Source organism: Dermacentor variabilis, chromosome 3 (genome assembly GCF_050947875.1).
Source record: "Dermacentor variabilis isolate Ectoservices chromosome 3, ASM5094787v1, whole genome shotgun sequence".
In the NCBI taxonomy this organism is placed as follows: Eukaryota; Metazoa; Arthropoda; class Arachnida; order Ixodida; family Ixodidae; genus Dermacentor; species Dermacentor variabilis.
The window spans coordinates 121,833,021-121,846,054 of NC_134570.1; the positions used below are offsets into that span (position 1 = coordinate 121,833,021).

Sequence of the window (13,034 nt, forward strand, 5' to 3'; positions counted from 1 at the left end):
GGACAACCATGTCCCAATTGGAGTGGTCCGACCACAGGTCCGACGCGACGTATGTGGTGAGCATGTCGCCAAGAGTGCGATTGAAGCGCTCAATTAAAGGGGTGGAGACATCAAAATTTTCGTTCATGCATTTGTTGATTCAAACGTTGCGTCATGCTTCAGGGAGCACGATACACGCAGCGGGATTCATATATATCCGATAAATAATTTAATAATAGCGTTATTATACCGAGCGATTTCGGTTTCGGTTTCTGGGCTTTGGGGCATGCTATGACGTCACAGAGGAGGAAACGCAACATGGCTTGGTCACGTGGACCGCAAAAAATAGTGACGTAAAACTATGCTGCGTCGTCTGCTCGCGCATACGCGCGCTCCGCTAGCAGAGGTTAACAATTGGCAATTCGAAGTGCATGTCGCGATCATTATAATTATTGCGAAGAGCGACAACAACGGTAAGAAAATATTGTGGCTTGTAAGAGTCGGTGATTCATTCCGAAGCGCCGTTTAGCTTTGAGTGAACCGGAAAAGGCCTAGCGACGATATCGGCGGAGCTGAACGATCAGAGGCGGTGAAGCTGCCGTCGGTGTCAGAGTGACTACTCCTCGGTCGCTGATTGGCCGCTTCGCCGTACGGCTGCCGCACAAATGGGTCCCGGGCCCGCCCTCTCTACGGCGAGGAAATCTCGCTGTTCGCGAGCAAAACCGCCGTCGCACGGGTGCCCGCGAACGGCAAACGGCGTGCGGCGAGTTTCCGTGCCGGCCACGTGGACGGGCCCTCACATTGAGAAAGGCCAAGCGAACGAGAGACCGCTCCGAGCTACCGAACTATGCGACTATGCGAGGAGAGAAACGGACAACAGGAACGCCGCATATCCTGGTCCCTTTCGGAGTCGGCCGGCTTGCGTTACACTCAAACGTGTAAGGCCCGTCCGCACGGCAACTCGCCACACGCAGTTTGCCGTTCGCGGGCCGCCGTGCGGCGTTCGTGTTGTCCACTTCTCTTGTGTCCGTGCCTGCACGCTTTCTTTGCATTAAGAAAGGATTTCTATATGCCTGTAGCTCGGTCATAGTGGAGGCTATGCTCGGTCGCTCGGCTCAACATAATCGGCATTCCATCGCTACTCATCATACCATAGAGTTTCCTACAAAATTTGTAGGAAACTCTATGCATCATACGTCCCGTTTTTGTGCTAGTGCCGCTAGTGTGCTATGACGTCAATATTTTCGTTCCTCCTCTGTGACGTAATAACTGCCGCGCTAGCGATGGGTCTCGACTACGAGAAGGAGCTTTTAATGACTTTTTGGAGCTGAATTAAAATTATTTTGAAATGTTTGCAGCGTCCAATACCTCGTTCTGGGTGTCCTTGCATACGGAAGCAGCCTACAACATGTTTTATAGCCTCAAAATTTGGTGTCCCAACCCCTTTAATGATTCCTTAGTGATTGAACTAAGGTGAATCAGGGAGGATTAAGATGGATTAGAGTGTATAAGGAGGATTAAGGTGGATGAAGAAGGATTAATGCACATTAGGGTGATTAAGGTGAAATAGGGATGATAAAGGGTGATAGGACCGATTAAGGTGGATTAGGGTGCATGAACAATGATTAAGGAGCGCTGTGTATGTCGTCTCTCGCAGTCCTTGTCCTTTGCACTGTACGTCATTTTTTTTATCATGAGTTACTAACTAGCCCAAGCAACCATCCTAGATTAGGGAGAGTTAAGGTGGGTGGAGGATTAAGCTCGATTAGAGTAGATTAATGTGAATTAGGGCTGATAAAAGAAGATTAAGACTGATTAAGATGGATAAGGGTTGATGGAGGTGGATTAGGGCTATTACGCAGGATTAAGGTGCATGAATAAGGATTAAGGTTGATGAAGGAGCATTTAGGTGGATGAAGAGGATTAAGGTTGTAAAGCCTGCTGTAATAAATCTTAATCCATTATCCACCTTAATCCTCCCTAATGTACCTTAATCCATCTTAATTCACCATAATCCTCCTTCATCAACCTTCATACACTCTAATCCTCTGTAAAGAACCATAATCCTCCTTAATCCACCATAATCCTCTTTCATTAACTTTAATCCACCCTAGGTCATGTTCGACTTTAATCCAACCCTCTTTAATGAACATTAATCCTCCCTGATCCTCCATCATTCACTTTAATCCACCCCAGTCCACAATAATCCACCTTCATCGACCTTAATCCACCATAATGCACCATAATCCACTTTCACTGACTTTAATCCACCTGAATTCTCCTTAATACACCTCAATTCATCTTAATCCAATTACTAATCAATCATTACTTAACTTTGCTAATCACTAATCATCCCTTATACATGGCTGTTCGTTCCGGCCTTCCTTCGGTCACGTGATATTTTCTGTAGCTCACAATGCGACCTTGAAGCTGAGATCTAAGGCTTTCGCTTAATACGCCATACACAGGGGGATGTGCCACAAGCAATACTACATCAGATGCACAAAGTAAAGCATCTCATCATGTGGCAGAAAAAATGTCTGGAGTATAGAACTCGCCTCAAAGCTCCTTTTACACCAGTATATCCGATTCATACAGCTCTATGAAAAAAATCAAATTCTTCATAATCGTTGCCTTCAGAATTATAGATATTGTTATCAGCATTTGGACACAAGTGAGGCGCACAACTGGCCCAAAATAACACGCCTCCATAGAATGCTGCGGCCCGCCTGCAGGAGCCCAGGAGAAAAAGCATGCCATGTGCAGCTGGGAGGCGAGGAGAATCAAGGAAGAAAGTGCCGTGAGGAGGAGAGCGTCGCTACTTTCAAATGATCAAGGTGCTTTAGGCCGATCAGGCCGCGCACGTATGTCTTCGCTAAAGTTCCTTCATAGCTTGAGTTTATGCCTCCAGCCATCTGCCGAAACACCCAGCTCGCCTGTCGTTACCTGAATACCAGACATGTTTGGCACTGCGACAGAATGCTCGCAACGCACGCTGCTTCAATAGCTCTCGCTTGGGGTCGACTGCGAAACAGCTGGCGGCAAGTTTGGAGAGGCTTCGTGCACTCACTCCCAAAGAACCGGAAGTCGACGACACGACGTGCCATCATGATGCAGAGCCAGCGAAGGCGGAGCTTAGCCCCGATTACTCGACGAACGAGTTGAGGAGAAAATGCATGACTATGGAGGAGGGTAACTTTAAATTGTCCTTGCTCTCTTAATATGAGATGTTTCACACAAATTGTGGTGCGAATGATTAACTTTAGCTATACCCTACGCATCTACAAAATTTGTTTGTACTGTTTCAGGGACCCTTTAAAGGAGTACTGACACAAAATTTCGAAGTCGTATTAACGAGTGAGATCAATTTACGTGAGCACACACACATCATCGGCAATATGTCAGCGGCAAATATAGCCTACAACATATTTAAAATCAATTTTAAAGTACGTGTGAGCAGCCAACCGCAAAACGCAGCATCTCGCGACATCGACATTAAGAAAGGAATGTAAACAACCGAGAAAACGCTACTTTACGAATTTCCGTTGGCTGCCATGCTGCTTGCTGCGCGTGCTCTTCTTCTCGGTTGCTAATCGTAGTGGGATGCTGTCTGTGTCACTGCAACTGCAGAATTACGCAACAGTTTTGGTCGTGTCTGCGATTTTCCGCACTATCAGCTTGACTGCGCTGCACTGATCATGCATGAATTGCGAGTACAGCACAATGCCGCATATATACTGCATCGTTGACTGCTGCTGAACACATTCAGGGTTGGGAATAGCGATGCATCATTTTCCCCACGACAGGCTACACTGGCATAAGTGGAGCGAGTTTGTGCGCAGCTCTGGACGCTTAGACTGGACCCCGCTGAAGAACAGATTTGCTCCCTTCACTTTGAGTGTGCATGCTTTAAACCAAACCCGCCTAACTTAGCGCAGTCCACCAATACTACGTGCCCTCAAGCCTGATGCTGTGCCGACTATTCACCACTACTTGTATCTTGCTCTGAAACGTGCTTCATTGCCCAAGCGTTCTCGACAACAGGTTCATACTACTTGCAGCGGTGCATATGCATAATGATAGCATCATATGTAAGGATGCCCGATGTTGCGCTGTCGTGCTCAGACATGAAGCTTGAGCCAGCTGCCACACATCCTGTGTCGATGGACCTCAGCGCTGACTATGAGATGAATGAGGCCAATGTAGCAGACAAATGTAGCAGGTGGGTTCTTAAAAAAGTGCACCGTGTCGATGACTAGCACAAAACGATTACCGTTTAGCAACTTGGTGCTGTGAGTGATATACTGACCAGTGACTGGGCAAGTGACAAATCATTAAGTCACATTTGTAAAAATTGAGATATCTTTGAGCTTTTCTGAGTGAAAGGCTAGGTTAACGAGTTAACGAGCATCGTGATATAAGAAAGTGATATTATACTAAGGTTAGGACATATACAAATAACATAAACATTTGAAAGGTCTTGCCATTTCAGTGGACATTTCAATTTATGCGCTCTTTGTAGAGCTTCGTACTTCTGAAGCGCTGCACAGTGCTGTGACCTTTGACGAATTGCAATAAGTGTAGACCTGCCCAATACATGTCGTTAGATAATTTGGCAATTTTAAAGTATGAAAACGTCCATGAGACTACTGAAGGCAAGATATATAAAAATCGTAAGGTACATGTAGTTAACAGCAGATATTTATTATTTAAAATCAAGAAATAATTGCAATATAAGAATAAATGAAAACTTGATTTAAGACAAACATCTGACTACTGATTTCCACAGGTCGAGTAAAGCTGGACGCACAAACTCGGTGCTTTGTTGAAGTTTCTTCCCAGGCTTCTCAGGTGGCTCTGAAGACTATAACAAAAGCAGCGAAAGTCCAAACGAGCCCAACTGTAAAGGAAGTGGGTAAGCTCCTGTCACGCCATTGGAATGTGTGCTTGTATTGGTGGTCTTCAAACTTGGAGCTATTATGGAACCCTTTATGTGCTGGTTTCAATGGGGTACCCTTAGCATACTTATGCCTCATTGCTCTTCCATCATGCCAGATTGACTTGGAATTGCCGGACATCCTGTTGATGGAGGCAGTGCAGCAGTGAAGTTCTACACCTTTATGTTCAGAGCCATCTATGACGCATGAGGACAACACTCACGACAAAACGTATGAGCCTACATTGAACAGTTCAGCGGCGTAAGTGGCACAACATTTTGTTTTATTGTTTGAGCCCGCAATAGAAAGGGCATTACTGTCGATGGCCTTGGGATCTTGCAAGGTCATGTTTTATCTATTCCACAACAATCCAAAGTGTTTAGTCCAAGCTGTCGAAGCTTCAATCAAGGGGCATTAAATGTGCCCGAGGGAGAGGGGAATGTTTTCTTCCCACCACTGTACTTGCTTGACCAAGTACTGGCTGTAGCAGTCAAATAAAAGTCCAGGGACAGTGACCATCACCCTGGTTGTAACTTCCAGCATAACGGGCATGTACCCATCGTGGTGACTTAGTGCCTATGGCTTTATGCTGCTAACCACAAAGTTAAGGTTGTTAACCGAGGGGCCTGATTTTTATTAGACATATCATAAAAAGCCAACAAACATTGACACCACCATCCACTTTCATTTCCATTAATTTATCGTTTCTTTATTTCATTTATTAAGCACCAGTAATTTCCCCTGTGTTGTCCTTGGTGTCAGTGTTTGCTGGCTTCTTATGATATAAGCATGAAGTTGTGTGATGAAGTGACAGCGGTTGCATTTTGGTGGGGGCAAATTGCAAGAACGCCTGTGTACGTGCATCGGGCGCACATCAAAGAACCCCAGGTTGAAATTAATCTAAAGTACCCCACTAACATCATGCTTCACAATCAGATTGTGGTTCTGGCATATAAAACCAAACAATTTACTTTTCATTTAATCATGAGTATGCCCCTCTCAATAGTAATGTGAAAACTGTAATACTAACGTACCAGTTGTATACTTCATTATGTATTCAGGAAATGTGCAGAGCAAATAGTCTTGCAATGTCCTAAAGGTTACCTCGTACACTGCAGTGTTATATTTTATGAGCAGTTTGTTGCCGATACTTGCAGTAGCTAATCTCTCATTTCCTCATGCTTTTCTTTGTCGTCTGTGTGTAACTGTGTGCCTCATGTTCATGCAGTGAAATTTCATGCACATCATAATTAATGATTAGTCTCACCAGTTCCTCTTGGCGGGCTGTTGTTGTAATTGTTGTGCATGGCGGTTGCATCAGAATACGAGGGACGTTCGGAAGTAGGTTTCGTCATATTTTTTTAAAGAGAAGAGGGTACACCAGATGAAACAAACAATCGTCATAAGAATCTACACCCACTGCTGGTTTAATCATGGAAGCAGCATCAGCGGAGGAGGAGTGACGGGTGCGCAGAAGACAGAGTAGCAGCAGACAGGCGTGCCCGAGGTTGTTCGAGTACAAATCATGATGGCACACAGATGTGTGCTGACAACGTGGTCACCAATGGAACTGCATGTTGTTATCCCGTATGAATGGGCACCTGTTCACTGCACTGAAAGCCGCACTTTTGGGACGTCACTCCCAAAACAATGCTGAGGTGGATCACTCGTCTCACAGGTACTGGTCACCGCTCTAGCAAGACACAGCTGACTCGCGTCACATGCCTCAAGCCTTACCACCATCAATCCCCTGATTGACTCGCCCACTGGGCATTGTCAGCGGAATGGGGAAATGAAACATGCTAATGCAGGTTAGAAGACAATGAAGTTGGACTGTACTGTGATTTTCTATGTAGATCACCTACTTTGAGCTATGCCCCCCCCCCCCATCTCCCATCCTGTAAATAAACGCAACCCATTGTCACAGTATTTACCCTAGTTTTCTTTTGGAGCTTGTTACGTTTCTTATGCTAATAAACATTCATTCCTTCTGCTACTTCTACTTTTTGATGCACTGCAACATTGTATTTATACTAGCTATTACTGTGAAAGGGGCCATGACATAGTTGTCTGACTACAGTATTCTCAGTTTATCAATATAACCGAGAGTAGAGATACCAATAGGGTTATGAAAAAGAAAGATCAAGAAAACTTTAAACTTTCTGTTTGAAATTTGTGCCTCTAAGCCTGTACTGACAGCAACTGCAACTTTAGGATGGTCTGTGCATCATCAGGAACTGCGGAGCTACTACTTTCTTGTCTCTTGTGGAACAGGGGCACTTGTCTAGTCTAATGTGCGTCGTCTACTCCTGTGCCATTTGTTGCAAAATGAACCTGTACCAAATAGGCCAAGAAGCCTGACTTTACACAAGCCAGTTTCCTATGTGTGAGGGCTGCATGCAGGTGTGTTTGCTTAATACAATGTAGCTAAATACACAGAAGCCATTATGCCCTATAAAAATGTTTTGCGTACCTACGCCTCAGTGCAATTAAAAATGACACAAATACATGATGCACCACATTTACTGCTTTATAATATTGCACTCAGAAGTAGCCATTTGGTTTGTGCATGTAAAGAAAGCGAATAATTTCTAAATGCATGCCGTGCCTCTGAGGGCTTCTAGTGTTCATATATTGTAATGTATTGCTTGAATTGTTTCGTAATGATGAATGGAAATTATATGATGGGCAGAAATCAAAATGGCAATGACTGAGCAGATAAGACTGCAGTATGACCTTGTATTCACTGCACTTGAAATACCAGCCTGTGCTATCAAGTCGACTGTGGATGTGTAGGCCACAAGTGATACAGACTTTGGTCGTGGCAGCCCTGTAAGCAATAGTGTCACATATGTTAATAAAAATGATATGCATTTTCAAATTTGTTGAGAAGGCAATTTGTAACTTCACCAGCAATGCAAACCTGATGTCCTGAACTCTCTTCTCATTACATAGCATTGCAACAACACACACACACACACACATTTTGTTTATTTTTTTAATAATCCGGACATTTAAAACCTGCATACACCTCAGATGGGAAGGCATCCCTCACAGCAGCAACGACACAACTGGGCAGCACCTTTCTGTTGCCCCGTCCCAGCCGATGCCACACCCACCGTGCAAATTGGCGGTATGCTGTGTATCTGTACCGCCTGGAAATATATGAAAAAGGTTAGGACAATTTTAAATATAACGCTAGTTAGTGGCCGGTCACGCTTCCTGTAGCGTACAGCCGGCGTCAAAATTATAGGGTCCGCGGCATCCGAGGAAAGGCTGAATATTTTCATTACCCCTGCAGGAATCGCGGGCAATTCATCATTTTCCGATACCGTGATCCGCAAACTTGTGACCCCGACTGCAAGTCTCTCATAAGTTACGCGCGTGCTACGATTGATGGGCGGGAATACTGACACGGAAGGCTGGACAGATGACATGGAGTATTACGTCATGTTACGACGCGAGATCACGAATAACTTCCGAGCGAAAAATCTAATATTGCGAACGTCGTGCTTCGAGTCGAGGCCACGGTGGAAAAGGTGCGAATAAATACCTGTGGATTTCTGGAGCCGGGCGGTCTTCCACGGGGGCATAACACGCCACTTCAAGGGCATGCACGTTTAGGCAAGCCTGAACAAAGGTGGGGTGGGTTGTAATGCATGCCTCGTTGCCCCTGAGTGCATCCACACGCCCAAGATCTCTGCAGCACACCGACTCGAGCTGGGTCTCCATTGCCCTGCAGCGTCCACATCGGCACCTGCGATACAACATGCAATGTTCGCTCTGGTGGCACGGGATACTGCAACTCGCCGTTGTTGCTGCGCATCGTAGTTAGTCTTCACAAGCTGTCCATGCTGTTAAACCGGCATATAAAGCAAGTAAAGCAATTAGCCGTAGCTTATTCGAAAACCGTCCTGATAAAATGTAGGTACATTGAAGCATGGAATTGCCATGCCTAAACACAATGGATACATTGAACTACAGATATAAGAAATCATGCCTAAACACAACAGATACGTTGTATATATGTACCGCAGCATTTTTGTTCTTAGACGCCATGAAATTTAGGAATAATTATATGCGAAGAGTTGAGAATATATACACGCTACTGTTAAATACGCAGAGGCCACGACGTTCGACGTCGATTTGCCGTGTCTTACCAATGAACGTGGCCGATGCGAGGGTCTTGAGGTTTGTTTTCAGTGTCGCCGGCCGCAATATACCAATTGTTGTTTTCTAGGGGGTTGAAACGAAAGTGATGATTGGCCACGTCTAATACGGCGGCGACTCCTGCCTCCAGGAAATCGTCGCCGCTGGACGACGAAAACGACGATGACGAAAATGACGACGACGACGATGGTGGCGAGGACATCGCGAAGCACGTGCAGGCGTAGCGGGCGTAGCAGACCAACTAGCAACACGAAGCTCGCGCGCCAGGGTGATGATGATGATAGCAACTTTATGGTACCGCCGGATAAGGAGGCCCCTACTCCCCGTCCCCGGCACACAGGCCTTGGGGACGGGGGCCGGAACCTCCGCGATTAGAAGCAAGCAAAGAGGTCTTGACTCTTCGCGGCTTCTTCCGCCAGGGTCGCGCTGGCGTTGCGTCAGAGCATACGTCAGAGGTTTTTGCGACCACGTGCCTAGCTGTGCTTACATACCTTCTTCGGCCGCTTCGGCCATCTCGGTGCTCTCTGAAACCGAAACTGGGACTGGTCGTTACAAATAAGGCTCCAAATAATTATCTGTCGCGCTCTGAAGTAAATGAGCTTTTGAGCCGTGATTATTGGGCCATGAGCTACTTATTAAAGCAGAAAAAAAAAACAAGATCGAAAATTTTTGTGTCAGTACTCCTTTAAAAGCCGTATGAATGGGTCATACTCAAGTAAAAGTAGATTCGAAGCGAGTTCTATACTCCAGACATTCTTTCTGCCAAATGATAATAACATCTTTTACTTTGTGCGTTTGATCTAGTATTGCTTGTGGCATATCATTTTTCTTGCCTGTGCACCCATGTGCATCGCAGATAATATATTCAGCGTGCCTTCTTATAATGAATTAGACGCGAGTGAATCGTCCGTCCATGTTTTATCTTCTCAGTGTGAATGTAGCTTTTGCGCTGTAGTCTCTAAACTGAATAGAACGGTTGCGCGATTTCAGTGCGAGCTTGCGTGCGCAATCATGTGTACCCCCTGCACATTGCCTGTATCTGTGAGAAAACCAAATAATAATCGTCACCCACTCATGCGTGTGTGGCAGTCCAATTCCAAGCAAATTCAAGAACTGAAAGGTAATGCAGAAACTGCACTGAAGTTGTCTAAGTATGCATGAGCATACCCCCTAATTTAAGTTGGCCCCCCCCCAAAATTTCAAGTTGGCCCACGCCCAAACCTCAGTTGCCCCCCCCCCCCCTTCCATAGATTTCAACTTGGCTTATCCCCAAGTTTAAGTTGGCCAACCCCAAAACTTCAGTTCACCCAAGCCTAAAGGAGCCCTGTGTATCTCAATGAGTATTCTATTATTACTTATATTTAGGGGGTGGGGTTTATATGGTTCCTTATCGCTTATAAAGCTACCAGTCACCTACATTTACACTACTATAACGATTAAATGTCTTAAAGGGCCCCTGAAAGGGTTCGGACAAATTTTGTAGACGCGTAGGGTACAGCTTAAGTAGAACATTCGCACCACAATTTAAGTCAAGCGTTACGTAATAATGGAGCTACAAGCGATTACAAGTTACCCTCCTCCCTAGCCATGCTTTTCCTCCTCAACTCGTTCGCCGAGCCATCGGGGCCAAGCTCCGCCTTCACTGGTTCTGCGTCACGATGCGACGTCACATTGTCCACTTCCGGTTGTTTTGGAGACCGCCCCCGCCCGCGCGAAACCTCTCCGCTAGCCGCTTGGCCGTCGACCGCAAGCGAGAGCTATCGAAGCAACGTGAGTTGCGAGCATTCTGTCGTAGCCCCGAACGTGTCTGGCATTCCGTTAACCACGCGCTAGCGGAACGTTTCGACTGAATGGTGGAAGCATAAACTCAATCTGTTGATGAAGGAACTTTGGCGTAGACGTACGTGAGCCACCTGATCGGTCTCCACGGTCCAGCCACCCGTTGGCGCAGAGCTTAACCAGCCAAAGAAAGAGCTAATATTGCTCTAACCAAGTACAAAATATTTTAAACATTTACAAAAACAACGTGTCGACGATTACACTCCTGCGAAAAATTTACACCAGCAGCAAAGAATACATTTTGTTACTGCTACTGTGTCGGATTGAGCTCTATGCCACCAGGTGGCTGCACCGTGCAGACCATTCATATTTGCGCTTCTGTTCATCCCATGAAACGACACGCAAGGGTAGGGTGGCTAGAAGGGGAGGTGTGAATACCGGTGGCGCTTTCCTTCGGGCGCGCGTGACCCCCTTGCGCACCGATGCCACCAGGGGGAATGTGGCGCTGCCGCTCGCGGCGGGGGACTCGTAGCCGTGCTGGCCTGCGCCTCCGCTGTCAGTTGGTCTCGGCGCCCCTTTTGGAGTGTTCCTCGCGACAATCCGTAATTCGAGGGCGAGATGCAGTCGGCAGCGAAAAAGAAGACGGAGCTTTGTGCCCGGATGTGATACTGGGTGCAAGAAAACCACAGGAAAGGTATCTCTTCCGTGCCCCTGCCTGCAAACGCAAGCGTGTTACACTGAATGAACGAGTGAGTTTCTTTTCAGGGGCATTTACCAGCTTATAGGACGTCGAGGTTCCCTGCAGAAGTCATGAGGTTATTTTAACATAGTTTTTCTCTCAAAACGGTGCATGATTGTTCTCTTTGGTATTTCAGACGGAGCAGCAAGAAAGAGGCCACCCTTGATGAAACTCTTCCGTTTCTTGATGAATGGGAGGCTCACTCCAATGGGCTCGGCTTTCTTAGTAACAGTACTTCTAAGGGGCTGACGATGACCATCCATTCAACAAAACACCTTCTAAAGTACCTTACCGACAATGCTGACATCATGTACATGATGACTTCGAAACTGAGCCAAGACCGCCTGGAGCAATGTTTTGGCGTTGTGAGACAAGCGAGTGGGGCAAACAATCATCCTACCCCACCTCAATTCATTCTAGTCATAAGGTATGTATACGTGCAAGCTTGGTAAATAGTACCAATGTTTTGCAGAAGTTCGGCATGCTTAAAGGGATACAGAATAAAAATCGAAGAATATAGAGAAAACCCCACAATTGCATTCCTAAGACACGATTGCTATAGTATATAGTCATTATTCGGGTTACTTTTGAGCGGATGGCTTTATTTTTCACTCTCTATGAGCGGCCACCGCGTCACTCGCAAAGCGCTCCCGCCAACAAGCCGGCGGATCTGACGTCACACCTACCCTCAGCAGCCGCGGAGCGAGCTGGCCGGCTGCGCAGTTTTGTTTTCCTCGCGCTGCGCAGTGCAAAATGCAAAGTTCTAGAGAGAGCGATAGCATGAGCGGAACTTATGACTCCGACTTGGATGAGCGGCCTACTGAACGACCACGAACGATAAAGGCGTATGCCTACGATCCGTCCGCGTCGTCAAGCGAAATTGACGACGACCCGCCGCAGCAGTCCCCCTCCGCGGTGCCGAGAGAGTCTGAACCAGCAAAGTGGTGTTTACACTGTGCATTCCGTGTACACGCGTTCGCCTCGAGAGATCATGGGCGGCATCATATGTGGAAACCAGATTTAAACGCGGTTCCTGCGGCTCGGATCGCAAGCTCGCACCTGTCACGAATGAGTTTTAGCGAGACGAGAGGCGCACGCCTCATTGACAGTGTTGCATCCGAGGCGGTGCGCCCAGCGTGATTCACTCACGCAAACGCTTTGCCATGTTTGGCTTCAACAGAGCGAGGACGCTTATACCTCAGACTATGCAATGTCAGGCGACGTAAGGAATTTACTCTGCGTTCTGCGCAAAGCGGCTTGCTCCGCCCGCTTGGATGGGTAGCTGCTAGCGCGTAAAACATGAAAGCCATCAATGCACAATACAGGTGCCGTGAGTACACACTGTACAAAAAAAACGTAGAAATCGTTGAAGATATTGACGCGTGTAGATCTCCCTGTACCTACGCCATCGGAGCAGGTGTGGCCGGCGG

General features: G+C 46.6%; 1 protein-coding gene and 1 long non-coding RNA gene across 3 annotated transcripts; one reads left to right on the forward strand and one right to left on the reverse strand.

Moving 5' to 3' along the window:
• Nucleotides 1-350: 350 nt before the first annotated feature.
• LOC142576248 (uncharacterized) lies at nucleotides 351-12,084 on the forward strand. 2 transcript variants are annotated; one of them, XR_012826811.1, is made up of 4 exons: nucleotides 351-452; nucleotides 4,769-4,894; nucleotides 5,035-5,177; nucleotides 11,741-12,084. It is a non-coding gene; the product is annotated as an uncharacterized LOC142576248 (long non-coding RNA). The 2 variants fall into 2 exon arrangements; XR_012826810.1 differs by lacking the exon at nucleotides 11,741-12,084 and having other exon boundaries at nucleotides 5,035-7,997.
• LOC142576247 (P2X purinoceptor 7-like) lies at nucleotides 7,907-9,293 on the reverse strand. The gene is made up of 3 exons (XM_075686286.1): nucleotides 9,077-9,293; nucleotides 8,470-8,673; nucleotides 7,907-8,071 (listed from the first exon to the last, which is right to left on the reverse strand). Exons 1-3 carry the CDS (start codon nucleotides 9,286-9,288, stop codon nucleotides 7,915-7,917), a joined length of 573 nt encoding a protein of 190 aa, XP_075542401.1. The 5' UTR covers nucleotides 9,289-9,293; the 3' UTR covers nucleotides 7,907-7,914.
• Nucleotides 12,085-13,034: the final 950 nt, after the last annotated feature.

What these genes read in the sequence shown, in the direction of transcription:
- LOC142576247 (XM_075686286.1), bottom strand. Translation starts at nt 9,288, where the DNA reads ATGTCCTCGCCACCATCGTCGTCGTCGTCATTTTCGTCATCGTCGTTT. An exon ending in CGCATCGGCCACGTTCATTG is followed by an intron (nt 8,674 to 9,076) that starts GTAAGACACGGC and finishes GTTGTATCGCAG; the next exon opens with GTGCCGATGTGGACGCTGCA. An exon ending in CCGGCTCCAGAAATCCACAG is followed by an intron (nt 8,072 to 8,469) that starts GTATTTATTCGC and finishes ATATATTTCCAG; the next exon opens with GCGGTACAGATACACAGCAT.